General features: G+C 48.2%; 1 protein-coding gene across 1 annotated transcript; it reads left to right on the top strand.

The window, feature by feature from the left end:
• Positions 1-819: 819 nt before the first annotated feature.
• On the top strand, positions 820-7741 carry LOC114616067 (transmembrane protein 41A). Its single transcript, XM_028761606.1, has 5 exons — positions 820-989; positions 2203-2356; positions 3803-3964; positions 4945-5083; positions 6995-7741. Exons 1-5 carry the CDS (start codon positions 871-873, stop codon positions 7213-7215), a joined length of 795 nt encoding a protein of 264 aa, XP_028617439.1. The 5' UTR covers positions 820-870; the 3' UTR covers positions 7216-7741.
• The last annotated feature ends 6590 nt before the right edge of the window (positions 7742-14331 follow it).

Here is a 14331-nt window from a genome sequence, read left to right as displayed (position 1 = left end):
AGTTTACTGGAGCCCCACTCCCCAAGTGGTCGATTGCTATTCATTTCTCCCAAACGCTGGGCTTCCCTGAGGTTGCCTTACTTAAGGCCAGCTCACTTGCTCCTGGGCTTGCTCATCCTAGAGAGTAAACTCAATGTTCACCTCTTTCAGAATCCACACGGTTCGAGGACCATGCTAGTTTTGGATATTTGAATCTGAGCTTTCTTTTGGGAGATGTCATTCTCACTACCCGCCTACCCTGTCCCTTTCTGGATTTTTTGCTTAGTACTTAAAGATGACTGAATCCCGGGCCCTCCTTCTTTTCTTCAAGTGCTAGGATCAGTCACATGAACACCATGTCCGGAACCACAGACTCATCTAAGACTCATGTGTGTTACAGGCTTGTACATGCTAGCTCCTAGACAAGAGTTACAGCAGTAAGCTTTTTCATCTGTCAAGGCACTCTGAAATGTGTTTATGAGGATTGGGGATAATGAGCACACTTTAGGTACTGAATAGAAGGCACGTCGATTTATTTCTGTGGTGGTCATGACCTTCTCTCCACACCATCGGTGCCAGTTTCACATTTGTTGGCTACATTTGCTTTGTGTGACAGACTGTGGATAAGACTGACCACTATGCTGCAAGCTAGGCATGGCAGGCTCACGACTCACCCCTAGATCTCCCAGCTCTGTAACAGGGGCAGCACTGGAGGTGTTCAGTGCAGAGCAATCAGTCCCTGACGGGGGCGGGGCCCGCAGCGGGTAGAGGGCGGGACTTTGCTAGGGCCACGCCCTGCCCGTCCAGGAACGCGCTCCGCCCGCCCAGTTGGCGCACGGGGAGGGCTCTGCGTTGCCACGCGGGGAGCGCGCTCCCCGGCCCGGCCGCGGCATGCGCGCGCTGCTCGGCTTGCTCCTGGTATTCGGAGGCTGCACCTTCGCATTATACCTGCTTTCCACGCGGCTGCCCTTGGGGCCGAGGCTAGGGTCGGCCGGGGAGCCGGAAGGCCGGTGAGAGGGAGGACACCGGGCGGCGGCCGGGGCGGAGGTCGGAGGGTTGGCAGTGATGCCGCGGGGCCCTTGCACTTGTCTGCACGCGCGGTCGCCTTCCAGCCCTAGGCATCTCGGCCACCGTGGCTTTCCGTCCTCAACCCAGTTTATCACAGTAACTAGTCTTCAGAGGTGCAGCCCAGACTTCGAGTGACGAGGCTATGATCCAGTCTGCCTTCTTCCTGCCTGACTGCTTCCCACGACTGCTGGGCGAGTCAGGAGGCAGAAGACTTGCCGGTCGGGTTTCCCGACTGCTTCTTATTACTTTCCAAGTGTATAGAGAGTGTCTGGCACGTTGCTGCATTACCAAGAGGCGTAACTAGCATTTGAGCTGTTTTCAGTTACCGTTGTCTTTTAGTGGAGCTGAAAAAGCTCTCTTGTGGATGTCAGAGGTACTCACCAGAACTAGGAGGGGTTGCTCATAGTTTATCTCTGCTGGAGCAAAGAACTGTTGAGATGGCAGAGGCAGGGTAGTCTTTGTACTGTGACCTTTGAACGGGATTCACAATGTACCAGGCCTAGAGCAGGGTCAAGAGGAAGGCTCTTGGAAAGGGTTAGCCTCCAGCCTGCCGTGTTATGAAGAAAGCTGTATTTATTATGATAGGAGGTATACATCCACGGGAAATATTTTTAAATGATGAAATTGTTGTTTTGCCTAGTACATCTGAGGCAAGATGCTGTCTAAATAGTTCTGTTTGCTTGGGAGGGGTCTTGAAAGAAAGGCAATTCATGATGATGTGCACTTACCTCGAGATGAATAGACTTGTGTCTTTAGACAAGGTAAGAAGACTGAGGATGGTAATTAGTGCTGGGATCCATGCTCAGCATGGCTGAGACTGTGGGGTTCCATCTTAAAACCCTTAAATAAGTACAGAGGGAATTTAGTGGTTATCCAGCACCAGACCCTTTTTAGGCTAGGAAAATGAGGCCCGTGGTCACTCCAAGGTCACACTGGAATGAAGCAGAGTGAGCAGGCCAGCCCAGGGCTCTGGCCCCCATGTCAGGGCTCTCTCTGTTGTATTATATTGGGTGAGCTGTCATCTTGAGTTCTTTCTCTGTATGATGGCCAGATGATGTGTTTATAAACTTACTCTGCAAAGAAGACACACTTGTAACTTTCTTAGGCACCAGGCTTCTCTGGAATCCACGTTTGGTCCAATTTTCCAATCCCTAGGTCACTGTGGTTCCCCTCTGATCTAGCAGAGCTGCGGGAGCTCTCTGAGGTCCTTCGAGAGTACCGGAAAGAGCACCAGGCATACGTGCTCCTGCTCTTCTGCAGCGCCTACCTCTACAAACAGGGCTTTGCCATCCCTGGCTCCAGCTTCCTGGTCAGTGTCCTGCCCTCTTTCCAACTGAGTTTCCTTTTTTGTAAAATGTGGCTGCTCCCTCAGAAACCCCTTTAGCTGAGTGGCAGTTTGAAGAAACGTGAGCGTGGAGAGGTGGGCATGAGTGGGCATTCAGCACTTATTGATACTCCAAGCATCCTACTGTCCTGTCTCTCTCTCTCTCCTTCCCAGTATAGTAGTCTATTCCATATTCTGCTTAGATCTATCCAAGCACAGCTGAGTCCTTAGGGCTGACCCTGGATTGACTTCCCCCTTGAGCTGATCCTGCTTCAGGGTAAAGAGCCAGCTGCTACTTGGTGCTATATAGCCTCGGTTGGTGAGGGCTCTCATGCTCAGAATTGGGGTGCATTTTAGTCCTGCCTAGTTCGAGCTGGGTTGTGAGGCTGTCTCTCACATGTAGGATGGGGGTGGGGAGAAGATAGCACAACACCCAGGGTATGGCGAGGACTGCTTAGGACTCATGGTTAGTGTGTGCCGCAGCCCCAGCTTCACTGCCGAGGCCCCCTCTTTCATTGGCTTACCTATTCTCACTCATTCACTTGCTTATGCCTTTTAAAAGAGCTGTTTTATTTATGTCCACATCTGTGTATGAATGCCTGTGCAGTCAGAAGATGGCACCAGATCTCCCTGAACTGGAGTTACAGGCAGTTGTCAGCCACCCAGTGTGGGCGCTGGGAACCAAACACTGGTCCTCCACAGCGGAAAGCACCCTTAGCGGCTGCCCCATCTATCCAGTGTATGTTGAGAGATGAGGTTGCATCTGTAGCACAGACTGGTCTGGAACTCATCTTCTAGCCCAGGCTGGCCTTGTATTCAAAGCAATCCTCCAGCCTCAGCCTCCCAATTGCTGAGATTACGGGTGTGTGCCAACACCCTTGACTTTTCCCATGTTCTTTCTCCTGGATTCCATGCTTTGAGGCTGAATGATAATGACCAAACTGTATCTGTGAAGTATTAATTAACTTCTCCATCTTTGTGAAATTAAGGTCAGTTAGAACTGTGGCCAGAATGAAAGCTCTGTGAGGTTACTAATCAGATGAGAAACAAAAAGTGTTTCCCACGGATTCCTGAAGGTATGTACAGTGTGTAATACTGTACAACAATATTAGCTTGTGAGCTTCGTTTCCTTTCACTTGGTGCCCCAGTGACTGCAGGGTACCTGTAGCCCTCACCACAGCCAGGTAATGTCTGCACACGGTCTGGTCTCCTTTGTAGCCTGCCAGTGTCCACTGACCTCTAGGCCTTGACCTAAAGCTGAGGAGCCCCAGGAGAGACTTAAAGTCCCGTTTTCATTCACCTCTTTAGAATGGGCCTTGGGTTTGGGGCTGTGAAAAACCACTGGACGTGAAGGAGCTAACACAGAGGCTCCAGGACAAGCCCACTGGAAACTGCTAGGTGTTGCCCTGGCTGAGGCTGCTCTCTTTGCAGAATGTCTTGGCTGGTGCCTTGTTCGGGCCATGGCTGGGACTTTTGCTGTGCTGCGTGCTGACATCTGTGGGTGCCACAGGCTGCTACCTGCTTTCCAGTATTTTTGGCAAACAGCTGGTTATCTCCTATTTTCCTGATAAAGTGGCCCTGCTGCAGAGGAAGGTAAGGTGGGAGCACACCTGAGCACTGGGTCCCCGAGCATCAGCTCATGGGCAGAGAGCAATGTGGAGCCAGGATTTCCCACAGTGCTCCTCCGCCCCACCTGGGAGCTGGGAAGGGTTTGTTCTTTTGATGTCTGGTCACGGGTCTGTGCTTCCTAAAGTTCTTGTTATTACCTGCTCTGTGGCTTTGAGTTAAGATTCTGACTCCTCCAGTTCCCGGGCACAATGAATTTATTTATTACTTCATTTAATTTTGGGTGCATGTGTGTGGGCTTGTGTATGTGTGAGTACACGTGGAAGCCAGCGGTTTATTGTTGATACCTTCTTTAATCACTATCTACTTTATTTTTTTATTTTTTACTTTTGTTTTGTTTTTTGTTTTTTTTTTTTTGGTTTTTTTTCGAGACAGGGTTTCTCTGTGTAGCCCTGGCTGTCCTGGAACTCACTCTGTAGACCAGGCTAGCCTCGAACTCTCGAACTCAGAAATCCGCCTGCCTCTGCCTCCCAAGTGCTGGGATTAAAGGCATGCGCCACCACCACCTGGCCTCTACTTTATTTTTGAAGACAGAGTCTTTTATTGAGCCTCACTGGTTTGGCTAAGTAGCTGGCCAACAGGCCTCATTGGATCCTCCTGTCTCCCAGGCCCGGGAACCCAGGCTTATGCCTCTGTGTAGGCTTGTTTGTTTGTTTCCCATGGGTACTGGTGACCAAACGCAGATCCTTATTCTGACAAGGCAAGCACCTTACTTCTGAGTTATATCCCCAACCCAGTTTTTGTTTTTTTGGCCTCAAACTAGTGTAATCCTCCTGTTTCAGCTTCCTGAATTCCCGGGTGCTGGGGTTGTGTGAGCCACCATGTCTGGGGGTTAGGGTGGGAGGTGGAGGGAACTTGTGCAGCATGAGTTGGGAAGGAGCTGTCCAGCTTCAGGTGTTGCTGGAGAGCCAGTTCTGTTCCTGACGCTGGGCTTGGTCTCTCTGCAGGTGGAGGAGAACAGAAACAGCCTGTTCTTTTTCCTGCTGTTTCTCAGACTCTTCCCCATGACACCAAACTGGTTCTTGAACCTCTCGGCCCCGATACTGAACATCCCCATTGTGCAGTTTTTCTTCTCAGTGCTTATCGGTAAGATGGGAGTGGGGGTAGGGCTGTCGTAATGACATTGCCCTCGTCACCGGCCACTGGGCCATGTGCTTGCCTGTGAACAGCATTCTTCAAGTCTGGACTTGACACGGTTGTCTCTCTAATTTCAAACCTCCGCTGGCTTCAATAGGAAACCCATACAACTAAGGATTGTTCATCCCGTGCCCACAGTGTTTCTTGTGTGCCCTGCATGTGTTGAGCACTGGGATTGGACAGGATCATTTCTGTAAAGCACATGGCTTGGCTCCAAGAAGTGCTACAGGCTGAGAGGCTAGCTCAGAGCAAGGGACTTCCTTTCTGGCACCAGCCCCTTTGCTAAGGGAGGCCCAGCATCAGGAGGCTCCAGTCTACCTTCTGAGAACAGCACAGCCATTAGCGAGCCACTTTCCTCAGGAAATCACGTAACTGGATTAGAGCTTGGGTTAGGAGCAGTGTTTCTTGACATGTGGGCTTCAGGCCTCCTTTACTGGCAAGTTAAAGTGATAGCATCCCATCATGGGTGTTAATGTCTCACTGCAGTAAATTACTACCCTCCTGAAACCATGGGCAGAGGTGCCCAGACCTTTCTCAGAGTGTGGAGGGACTGATGCTCAGGGTCTAATGTCCAAGTTAACAAATGTGCAGCAGGGCAGGGGTTATTAATAGGGACATCTGAGCGAAGCGGAAGGAGGCTGACCACAGCCAGTTCTGATGGAAGCAGAACTGAGTAGTACTTCAGCACCTCAGCTAATGGGGCTTAACAGCTTGTCGTTACGGAATCGTTGCCAGCATGGAAAGACTCTGGAGACAGAATTCCTTCCTGAGAGCCAAGCTGTGTGACCTGGATACTCTGACTGTTGTCTCCTGTACACCTCTTCAGCTGAGCTCAGGGGTGGGGGCGGGGAAGAGGCTTCTGATATGCTGCAGAAGCAAGGAACCAAGTCTCTGAGGTAGATGCCTAAGAATGTATTTTGACTTGTTATTTGTTTCGTTTGCAATATAGCATGATCTGGCCTCAAGCGTTTAGTCTTTTTGTCTCAGCCGTCCAGGTGACAGGACCATAGGCACCCGCCACATTTGGCTTCAGATTTCCCTTTGAGACAGGGTCTCACTGCGGAGCTCTGGCTGACTCTCAGTGGAGACCAGGGTACTTGGGAGCTCACCGAGACCTACCTGCCTCCACCTCCTGCATGCTGTGCTAAAGGCATGCTCTGTTTTGCCTGACGTACATGTTTTTGTTTCTTAAACATTACAGAGTTCTTAGTTGTTTTTATTTTTGAGCTTGTTGTCCAGATTGGACTTGAATTTGTTGTTATTCTCCTGCCTCAGCATCCTTTTACTGAAATTAGAAGCATGTGTCACCAAGCCTGACTCTAAGGAATTGTTATGCTATACGCTGTCTAGCTACCAGCCTTTGGAGTCCTGTGCTGTGCTGTTCTCAGAGTGCAGAGCGTACAAAGTTGTACTTGGGAGAAACTTGTTTTGTTTGCTGGGTATTGAGACGTTTTAATGCCGAAACTTTCATGTTGTCAGACTCTTTCCTCCCATTTGGCTCTTAGGTCCCACCTTAAGCAAGTGTGCAGACTTCAGCAGCTTGTATATGTAAAAGCAAAGAACTTTATATGAGAAATGACCTTGCTTTTCTTCTCTAAAACAGATATGGGAAAGGTCAGCTTACTGAGTTTTTTTTTTCCCTGTGTGATAAGTAAATTTTGCTTATGGTGATATATATGTAGTTGTGTGGCATATCTGAATGCCTTTTGTCATTCATGTCATGTCAGGTAAAGCAAGTGTGTACAGGAAGTGTGGGGAGAAAAGGGAGGGGCTAAGAGTTAGACAGACAGCTAGGTCCCCTGTTCTGAATCCCTGGCCATCCTGCCCCATTAATGACTGCCTCCACTTTCCATTTCCCAGGTTTGATCCCATACAATTTCATCTGCGTGCAGACGGGTTCCATCCTGTCTACCCTCACCTCTCTGGACGCCCTCTTCTCCTGGGAGACTGTCTTGAAGCTGTTGGCCATTGCCCTGGTCGCTTTGGTTCCTGGAACGCTCATAAAAAAATTTAGCCAGAAGCACCTAGCACTGAGTGAAGCAAGCAACACTGGCCGTCTGGACAGCAGGAAGGACGCGTGACGTGGGTTCTGTGTTTACCGGGCCCCGGACTGTGCTGCTGGTCCTTTTAATGTCCTCATTGTGTTTTAATTTCCCTCCAAAGATGAGGTGGACAGTGCTCTAGTATGTGCAGAGGTCTGTTGGAAGGGCGTTCTGTCCTGTTCAGCGGGTTCTATGAAATGGACCGCTTTCTAGAAAATCTATTCAGTATCTGTCAGGCTTGCCTCTTGTGGGTTCCTGAGATGTCTTGAGAGAAGATACTGGTGGTCTTTTTGGACAGGCTGTGTGACAGGCGTGCTCCTGCTAACCCTGCAGATGTTACCCTGTCCTCTGTAACTCTGTTGAAGAGTGTCCTCTCTACCTTTCTGCTGATGATCTACCTCTCCATAAGCCAAGGGAAACATGACAAGCTGCCTAGGTCGTACACGCAGCGTTAAGTGCAACGATTCCTGCAGTACTCCTGATCACAGACACTTCTATCCGTGTTTAAGCTCCTTGTCCTGATTGTTAGGCTGATTCAAACATGATTAAATATGAATGGAAGCCAGCTTTGCATGTTCTGAATGTTTGGGGGGGAATTCTTCCCATCTGAAGGTCCTGCTCTGTCTCATCGGAATCAAATGGCCATCTATATTTTCAGCCTGGAGATCCCTTCTACGTCCTCTTGTCGGGAGAATGGCATCAGTAAACGAGGCTGTCAGCCAGTGTACCCTATGAGTGGTTTTATTCTGCCATTTGCTGAGAACAGCTGCGGAACAGTTGTATTTTTTAATTCGAAGAAGAGAAGGTAGTGTGATTGCCTACCTGTTTTGTGGTCACTTAGAGCTGTGATTGTATCTTCCAGCTGGGCACCTGAGCTGATTGCTTTGTGGCCTTGGGCCTTGTGGGAACAATTCATGACAAGCACTTAGCAGAACTGCCCTCTAAGCCACCACCTGTGGGCTGCTGTGTTTGTCTCAAGCCTGGGCTCCGCTGAGAGTCTTGTCAAGGTTTTCTAGGCCTGCTGTGCTGTGTGAATTCTGGGGCATTCTCAGGTTCTACAGTAAGAGTGGATTTCCACACCATGGCTTTTCTTTCATTTAAAAAAAAAAGTTTCTTTTTAAGAGAAGGCTTTCTAATGAGGGTGTGGGGAGGTGGAGATTGCGCTTTGAGGACTGGTTCTGTAGTATGTTGGAATAGAGAAGGAGCGAGAGAAGAGGGACTTTTCTCCTTTTGCACATGTACCTTTTTTATCCCCTTTGAGACTCCCCCATGTGTGTCCCCAGGATCTTGGACAAGTGTGCCTTATCAGGTATGAGCTCCCAGGAGATGAGATTTCCCAGATCCATAAATATAAATGTTCTGCATTGAAGACAGATTCTATAAGAACATGTCTGTACATGCTGCAGACTAACAACTGCCCTTAACAGAAGAGCAGAACGACTGAAAAAGTACAATCCAAAAGGCTCGCTTAGCTTCTCACTCCCAGAATGACAGAATTATGCCAGCTTCCCATTTCCCTCTCTTGGCTTCTTTTAAGAGTGATGTCATTGACAATGGCAGCTGCAGGAAGGGCAGCAGGATGCTCAGGAAGATTCGGAGGGCCTGCCTGGGCCTTTATGGAAACACTCAAGATACAGCAGAAACCACACTGGAGTGGCTGTCCCTGAAACAGGATCCTGCTGCAGAACCCAGCCTGCTTTTCCCTGACATCCTGGCAGGACAGCCTGCCTTTCCCTGACATCCTGGCAGGACAGCTTGTAGGACAAACATCCCCATTAGGAAAAGAGAGGACCAGAAAACATAAGGTATACTTTTTGTTTAATTTCATGCATTGGTTTGTTTTCATAATCATTCTTGTTCCCATTGCTGTTCAGTACAAAGCCAGAGCCGATATCTGAAAAGGACATGGAGTGGGGTGGGGGGGGCCCGGGAGCTGAGGCCACGGGAGAGAGACTCGGGGGTTCATTCTGAGACTTAAATATTAGAAAGAAATTTGTTTGCTCTCAATCAGTAGGAACTCACATTATTGAGAGAGAGAGAGAGAGAGAGAGAGAGAGAGAGAGAGAGAGAGAGAGGAGAGATAGATGGGAGAGAGACAGGCGAAAGAGAAGGCAGACATATACATACAATAAAAAAAAAAAAGACTCAAAGGGTTTCCCCATCCTCTGGGAAGTGGAGCTCTAGATGTGGCCACCCCACCCCTCACATGTGGCTGCGCCCTCTAGCTTGTAGCCATGGGAGAGCCATGATCACCAGAGAGCAGCATAGGGCCAGATGCCGCTGATCCACCCCTAGTGCTGTACAGTGGCCCTGGGAAGCAGGGCTGTGGTTCTCCTGGAAGCTTCCTTACAGTGGCCTTGCCATCTGTGGGTGTGGCACTGGCTGAAATCCTTCCATCACTCCGTTGCTATGTGATATTGCTCAAAGCCTCACCTAGTTCTGTTTTTGAGAGCTACCCTCTTTAGCCACTGTCCCTGAGAAATGTCCTAGGTTCCACCGGGTCTTCCACTTAGCAGCCTAGTTCAGCTCATTCTTGTTTAAACGGGCTTTTGCTGTACCAATTGAGCCAAGCAGATAAGCAAATTTATGGATCCAGTGGGCCAGTCTAGAGGGAGGTGAACAGATTGGGACATTTGTTCTATGGCATCAGCAAAGAAAAGCTTGCTGCCTGGAAAGGTACTGAGTCCACACTGACAGTTGAAGAAAAGTCTTGATAAAAATATCACATCATTTTTCACATCGTCTCGGGAGGAAACAAGTAACGGATGGCACACCTGAACCTTCTGTTCAGACAGGAAGAGTGTGCTCATCGGTACAGTTCAGTGTGGGTAGAGATGGGATTGGTGGCAAGTGGCCCTTCGCCTGTCATGGCACACCCTGCTGGGTCCCCTTGGAGATCCATAAGGAGACCCTTGGCGTGGCCCTGTACTTGCCCATCAGGGGACTCAAGATCGCAAATGGTCAATACAGACTTTGTACACCAATTCCAGCAAGGTGTGAGTGATGCCCTGCTCTGAGGCTGTAGCAGGGATCAGCAGGGAGCAAGAGGGCGCGCATACGCAGACCACAGCGTTTAGGGTAGAGGTGCAGCATGGTGAAATATGGTAGTTTGGTTTCAAGAAATAAACATAGTATATGTGGGGCGGGGCAGGAATCCCTTAGATATTATTATTATTATTAATTTTTGAGACAGAGTCTCACCAAGTCACTCTGCCTGGCTTGTATGTAGACCAGGCTAGCCTTGAAGTCACAGAGTCTGCCTCTCTGCCTCTCCCAGAGCTAGGATTAAAGGTATGTGCCACCACACCCAGCTAGGAATGTCTTAAAAAGAGAATTTGATGTGGGAAGGAAATCTCTGGTACTTTCTTTATTGCAGAGTTATTGGCAGTTGACAGCTATTGGGGGAGGGAAAATCACACCTTTGTGGACGTGGTCTGCTGTTAGTGTCCCTTGCTCCAGTGGACGGCCACACACATGTCTGGGTGGCACTAGCTGGACTTGGTGAATTACCAAAACAACAATCCAAAAGCCTGAAGTTGAGAGGAGGCTGGCTTAGGTGGTATATAGCGGGTTATGGAGTGAATATGATCATAGCACAGTGCTTACATGTATGAAATTCTCAAAGAATTAAAAAATATATAATTGGGCTGGAGAGATGGCTCAGCGGTTTAAGAGCACTGACTGCTCTTCCAGAGGTCCTGAGTTCAAATCCCAGCAACCACATGGTGGCTCACAGCCATCCGTAATGAGATTGGATGCCCTCTTCTGGTGTGTCTGAAGACAGCTACAGTGTACTCATAAATAAAATAAATAAATAAATCTTTAAAAAAAAAATATATAATTAAAAACATTTGAGACATAAGGGCATAAGAAAAAAAGTAAACCACTGGATCAACTGGAACACATTCTCACAGAAGATGTCAGGGCTACCTCGTGGGGAGCACAGGGACGATGTCAGGGCTACCTTGTGGGGAACATGGGGAAGATGTCAGGCTACCTTGTGGGGGAACATGGGGAAGATTTCAGGGCTACCTTGTGGGGTACATGGGGAAGATGTCAGGGCTACCTTGTGGGGGAACATGGGGAAGATGTCAGGGCTACCTTGTGGGAAGCACTGACAAGCCTCCGTTAGTAACAAGGAACTCCAGTGCCATTGCTTCCATCACTCAGAGCAGGTTAGGGGAACAATTTAACAAAATGGCCCTGAATAATCACTAGACAGTACTGACTCAAAATGACTTTAATTCCAGGATTAACTTGGTGGAACTAAAGGCTTAAACTACTCAGTCTTCAAGCATGCCACATAAGTCACCTTAAACCATCATCTTCATTGTCCTGGGCAGAATGCCCCCAGTCCTGCAGCAAGCTCTGAACTTAGTGGTGGTGGGGAATGTTTTAAAGTGCACGCAGGCTTCTCCATTACTGTGCTAGGCTATTATTTTAAGAGCAATTTTTACTTAGGGACATGATCTAGGAAAAAGAGAAAGATCCAGTGCTTGATTGCAATACAAAATGAAACTCATCTTAGTAGTCAGTCAAAAACAGCCGGCCAAAGAACGAGCCATCCATCTAACAGTAAGTGCTGAAGCTTCAAATTGGTCTGGCAAGGATTCTCAAAGCACCAAAGCATGGCGGCATCTAACAGCACTGAAGAATTGGCTCTTACGTTCCCTGATCTCTCCACTCGAGGTTCTTCGGATGACGATAATGTTTTAAGGAAACACAGTTTGTATTTCCTGTCTCCTACATGGCAGGTGGGGTAGAACTGTTCTTCCCTTTAAACCTTGTTTAGAACCATTTTTTTTTTTCTGAAACCTCATTAACTCTACTACAGAAGTGTGGACTTCACTCCCATCTGGACGATACAGTGAATGGACTCAAATACCACATCCCTGGCATATCATGGCATCCCGTAACGGTGAATCCAGTTAAGGCGGCCTTAGTGTGCCACACAGGCAGGGTGGGAACGCAGAATGCTGATGAAGGCTGAGGTACTGGGTGGGTTTTCTGGGAGGACACTGAATGGTGCAGGCAGAAGCTGCTCTTCAGAGCTCACTGTTGTCACTAACAGTGTGCACAGGACAGACAGCTGCTCCTGCTTTGTGTGGGACTGGAAGAGTCTTAATTCTAAGGAATGGGACCTGAGGCAGTCACAGAAGCATATCCTGCTGGTGTTGTACATGTCTCTTCTAGTCTCTCTGTGGGACTCAGTAGGAAGGAGATGGTGACCAGTTCTCTGTCCACTCTTGAAACTACCTCATGAGTCCTCAAAGAGATGTTTTGTCTTGCCGTCTGACCATTCAATCTTTTTTTGCTGTTCTTACAGTCCCATGATTTTATTCTAAGACACTTTAGAAAGTTTGTAACTTTTGAAGCCTTTGAACTACTTGTTGATCACTTGGTCATATTCAGGAGCTTTTACAATCAAGTAAAAAAAAAAATCACAGTGTACTCGTTGGGTGTCAGGGCAGAGCCCACCTCCTCAGGCCATTGCTGCAGTATTCAGGAGACCAGGGAAAACACTGAGGAATGCTGGGAGTGCCAAAGGGCAGCTCCATCCCCAGCCTTCACTTAGGACCACAAAGTCCACAATAATTCACGGTTAGCAGTAAACAGTCATTGTGCTACATCATAAGCCACACCTTCTGGTCAACAGAAAATGATGACGGCATAAAGTAAACACAAGGATAACAATGCCATAACTTAAGCTCTTGTGTAGCCCTGCTACGGTTCATACAAAACGGAATAATTTAACAAAACAATACTGCTTTCTAAGTACATGTTCCTTCATCTTTCCAATGAGCGAAAATTATAGATTAAGTTTTAAAATCAATGTCTCAACATAAAGTGTAAACAAAGGAGGGGTCCAACGTAAGACTGGCTCTGAGTCCCTCCTGCACGTCATTTTGGCTGATGCAGTCAGTGAGTGACACCCGGCCCAGGGGCACTGTTTCCATTGGGGCTGGAATGTCTTAATACCTAACATCCTTACAGGATGCAACATCAGAATGCAGGGCAATGCTTGGCAGAAGCCTGCACTGGAGACAGGAATCAGGCCAATGTGTGTGTATATAAATTCTGGATGAAACATCTTTAAGCCAGGCATGGTGGTGCCCACCTGTGACCCAGCCCCCAGGGGACTATGAGACATTTCCTGCTTCAAGCCAAGGCTCCACAAAGCACCTCGGGGTACCTTTCATAGCCCAGGACCCTAGACACAGGAAGATTCACATGCTTTTGAGAAACTAAAGTAATTCTAATTCCTGTCTAGCATCAGCTGTTCCTTCTACAAATTTCCTAACCCAATTAAACAAAACCGCAGTGATTCAGAATGAAAACAAACAAATAAAACAAACCTACCATATTTTACAGATAGCATTTAACAAAAATGCGGTGAGGGGCGTCACCTTCTATGAGCTGCTAATTTAGCCTTTTATGCTACAGTGATTGATAGACAGCCACCAAAGCTTCCAAGCTAAAATGAGATCATGAACAAAATAAAGATGGTTTGGGATTGGACACTGGATACACACATCCTAGCTGCCTTCTGTGTGATTCCGGGAGGTAGACAACCTGGGTCAGAGAGGGGTTGCACTGTCTTGCTTATATATCAGAATAGAGGCATCTCCAGAAGGAATTTTTACAGGCTAGTTTCTCTAATGTCACAGATGCTTTCTCACTCACCCCTTTATCTCCTTCAGGACCCTTTCCCCTTCCTAAAAGAAGTGGCCAACAGGTGGAAAGAAAGGAAGCTACCTGGGAGAAATGGCACTGCTGGAAGAACACGCTGATCAGGGGCATGAAAATGGCGGCACTGAAGGGGAAGCATGTGCTGAGGGCAGGACCTGATGCTGCTGAAGCTCTTACTGCCGGGATCTGCTTAACGCTCAAGAAACAAAATGGCTTCCAGATGTGCACTTATAGCTCTGTGTGCTCTTTCCTCCTACAGGAAGCACATGCCTTCCACGGCAGTGGTGCTATGAGATCACTCAACCTCCAGGTCGTTTCCATCCTTCGAATGGACAAGCCAATTGACCTTAATGTGGCTGTGATCCTTTGGCTTGTGTTTTCAATGTTTAACATGTCCCCTTACAACTCTTCAACATGGATGAAAGATCCGGTCCCATGTTCAAGTGACAGTGACACCTGGACCCA

Source organism: Grammomys surdaster, unplaced genomic scaffold, assembly GCF_004785775.1.
Source record: "Grammomys surdaster isolate TR1022 unplaced genomic scaffold, NIH_TR_1.0 250300, whole genome shotgun sequence".
NCBI classification, from domain to species: Eukaryota; Metazoa; Chordata; class Mammalia; order Rodentia; family Muridae; genus Grammomys; species Grammomys surdaster.
Note: the sequence above shows the minus strand (reverse complement) of the source record. Positions and strands in the feature narration are given on the sequence as shown.

What these genes read in the sequence shown, in the direction of transcription:
- LOC114616067 (XM_028761606.1), top strand. Translation starts at nt 871, where the DNA reads ATGCGCGCGCTGCTCGGCTTGCTCCTGGTATTCGGAGGCTGCACCTTC. An exon ending in TCCCTGGCTCCAGCTTCCTG is followed by an intron (nt 2,357 to 3,802) that starts GTCAGTGTCCTG and finishes CTCTCTTTGCAG; the next exon opens with AATGTCTTGGCTGGTGCCTT. An exon ending in TGGCCCTGCTGCAGAGGAAG is followed by an intron (nt 3,965 to 4,944) that starts GTAAGGTGGGAG and finishes GTCTCTCTGCAG; the next exon opens with GTGGAGGAGAACAGAAACAG.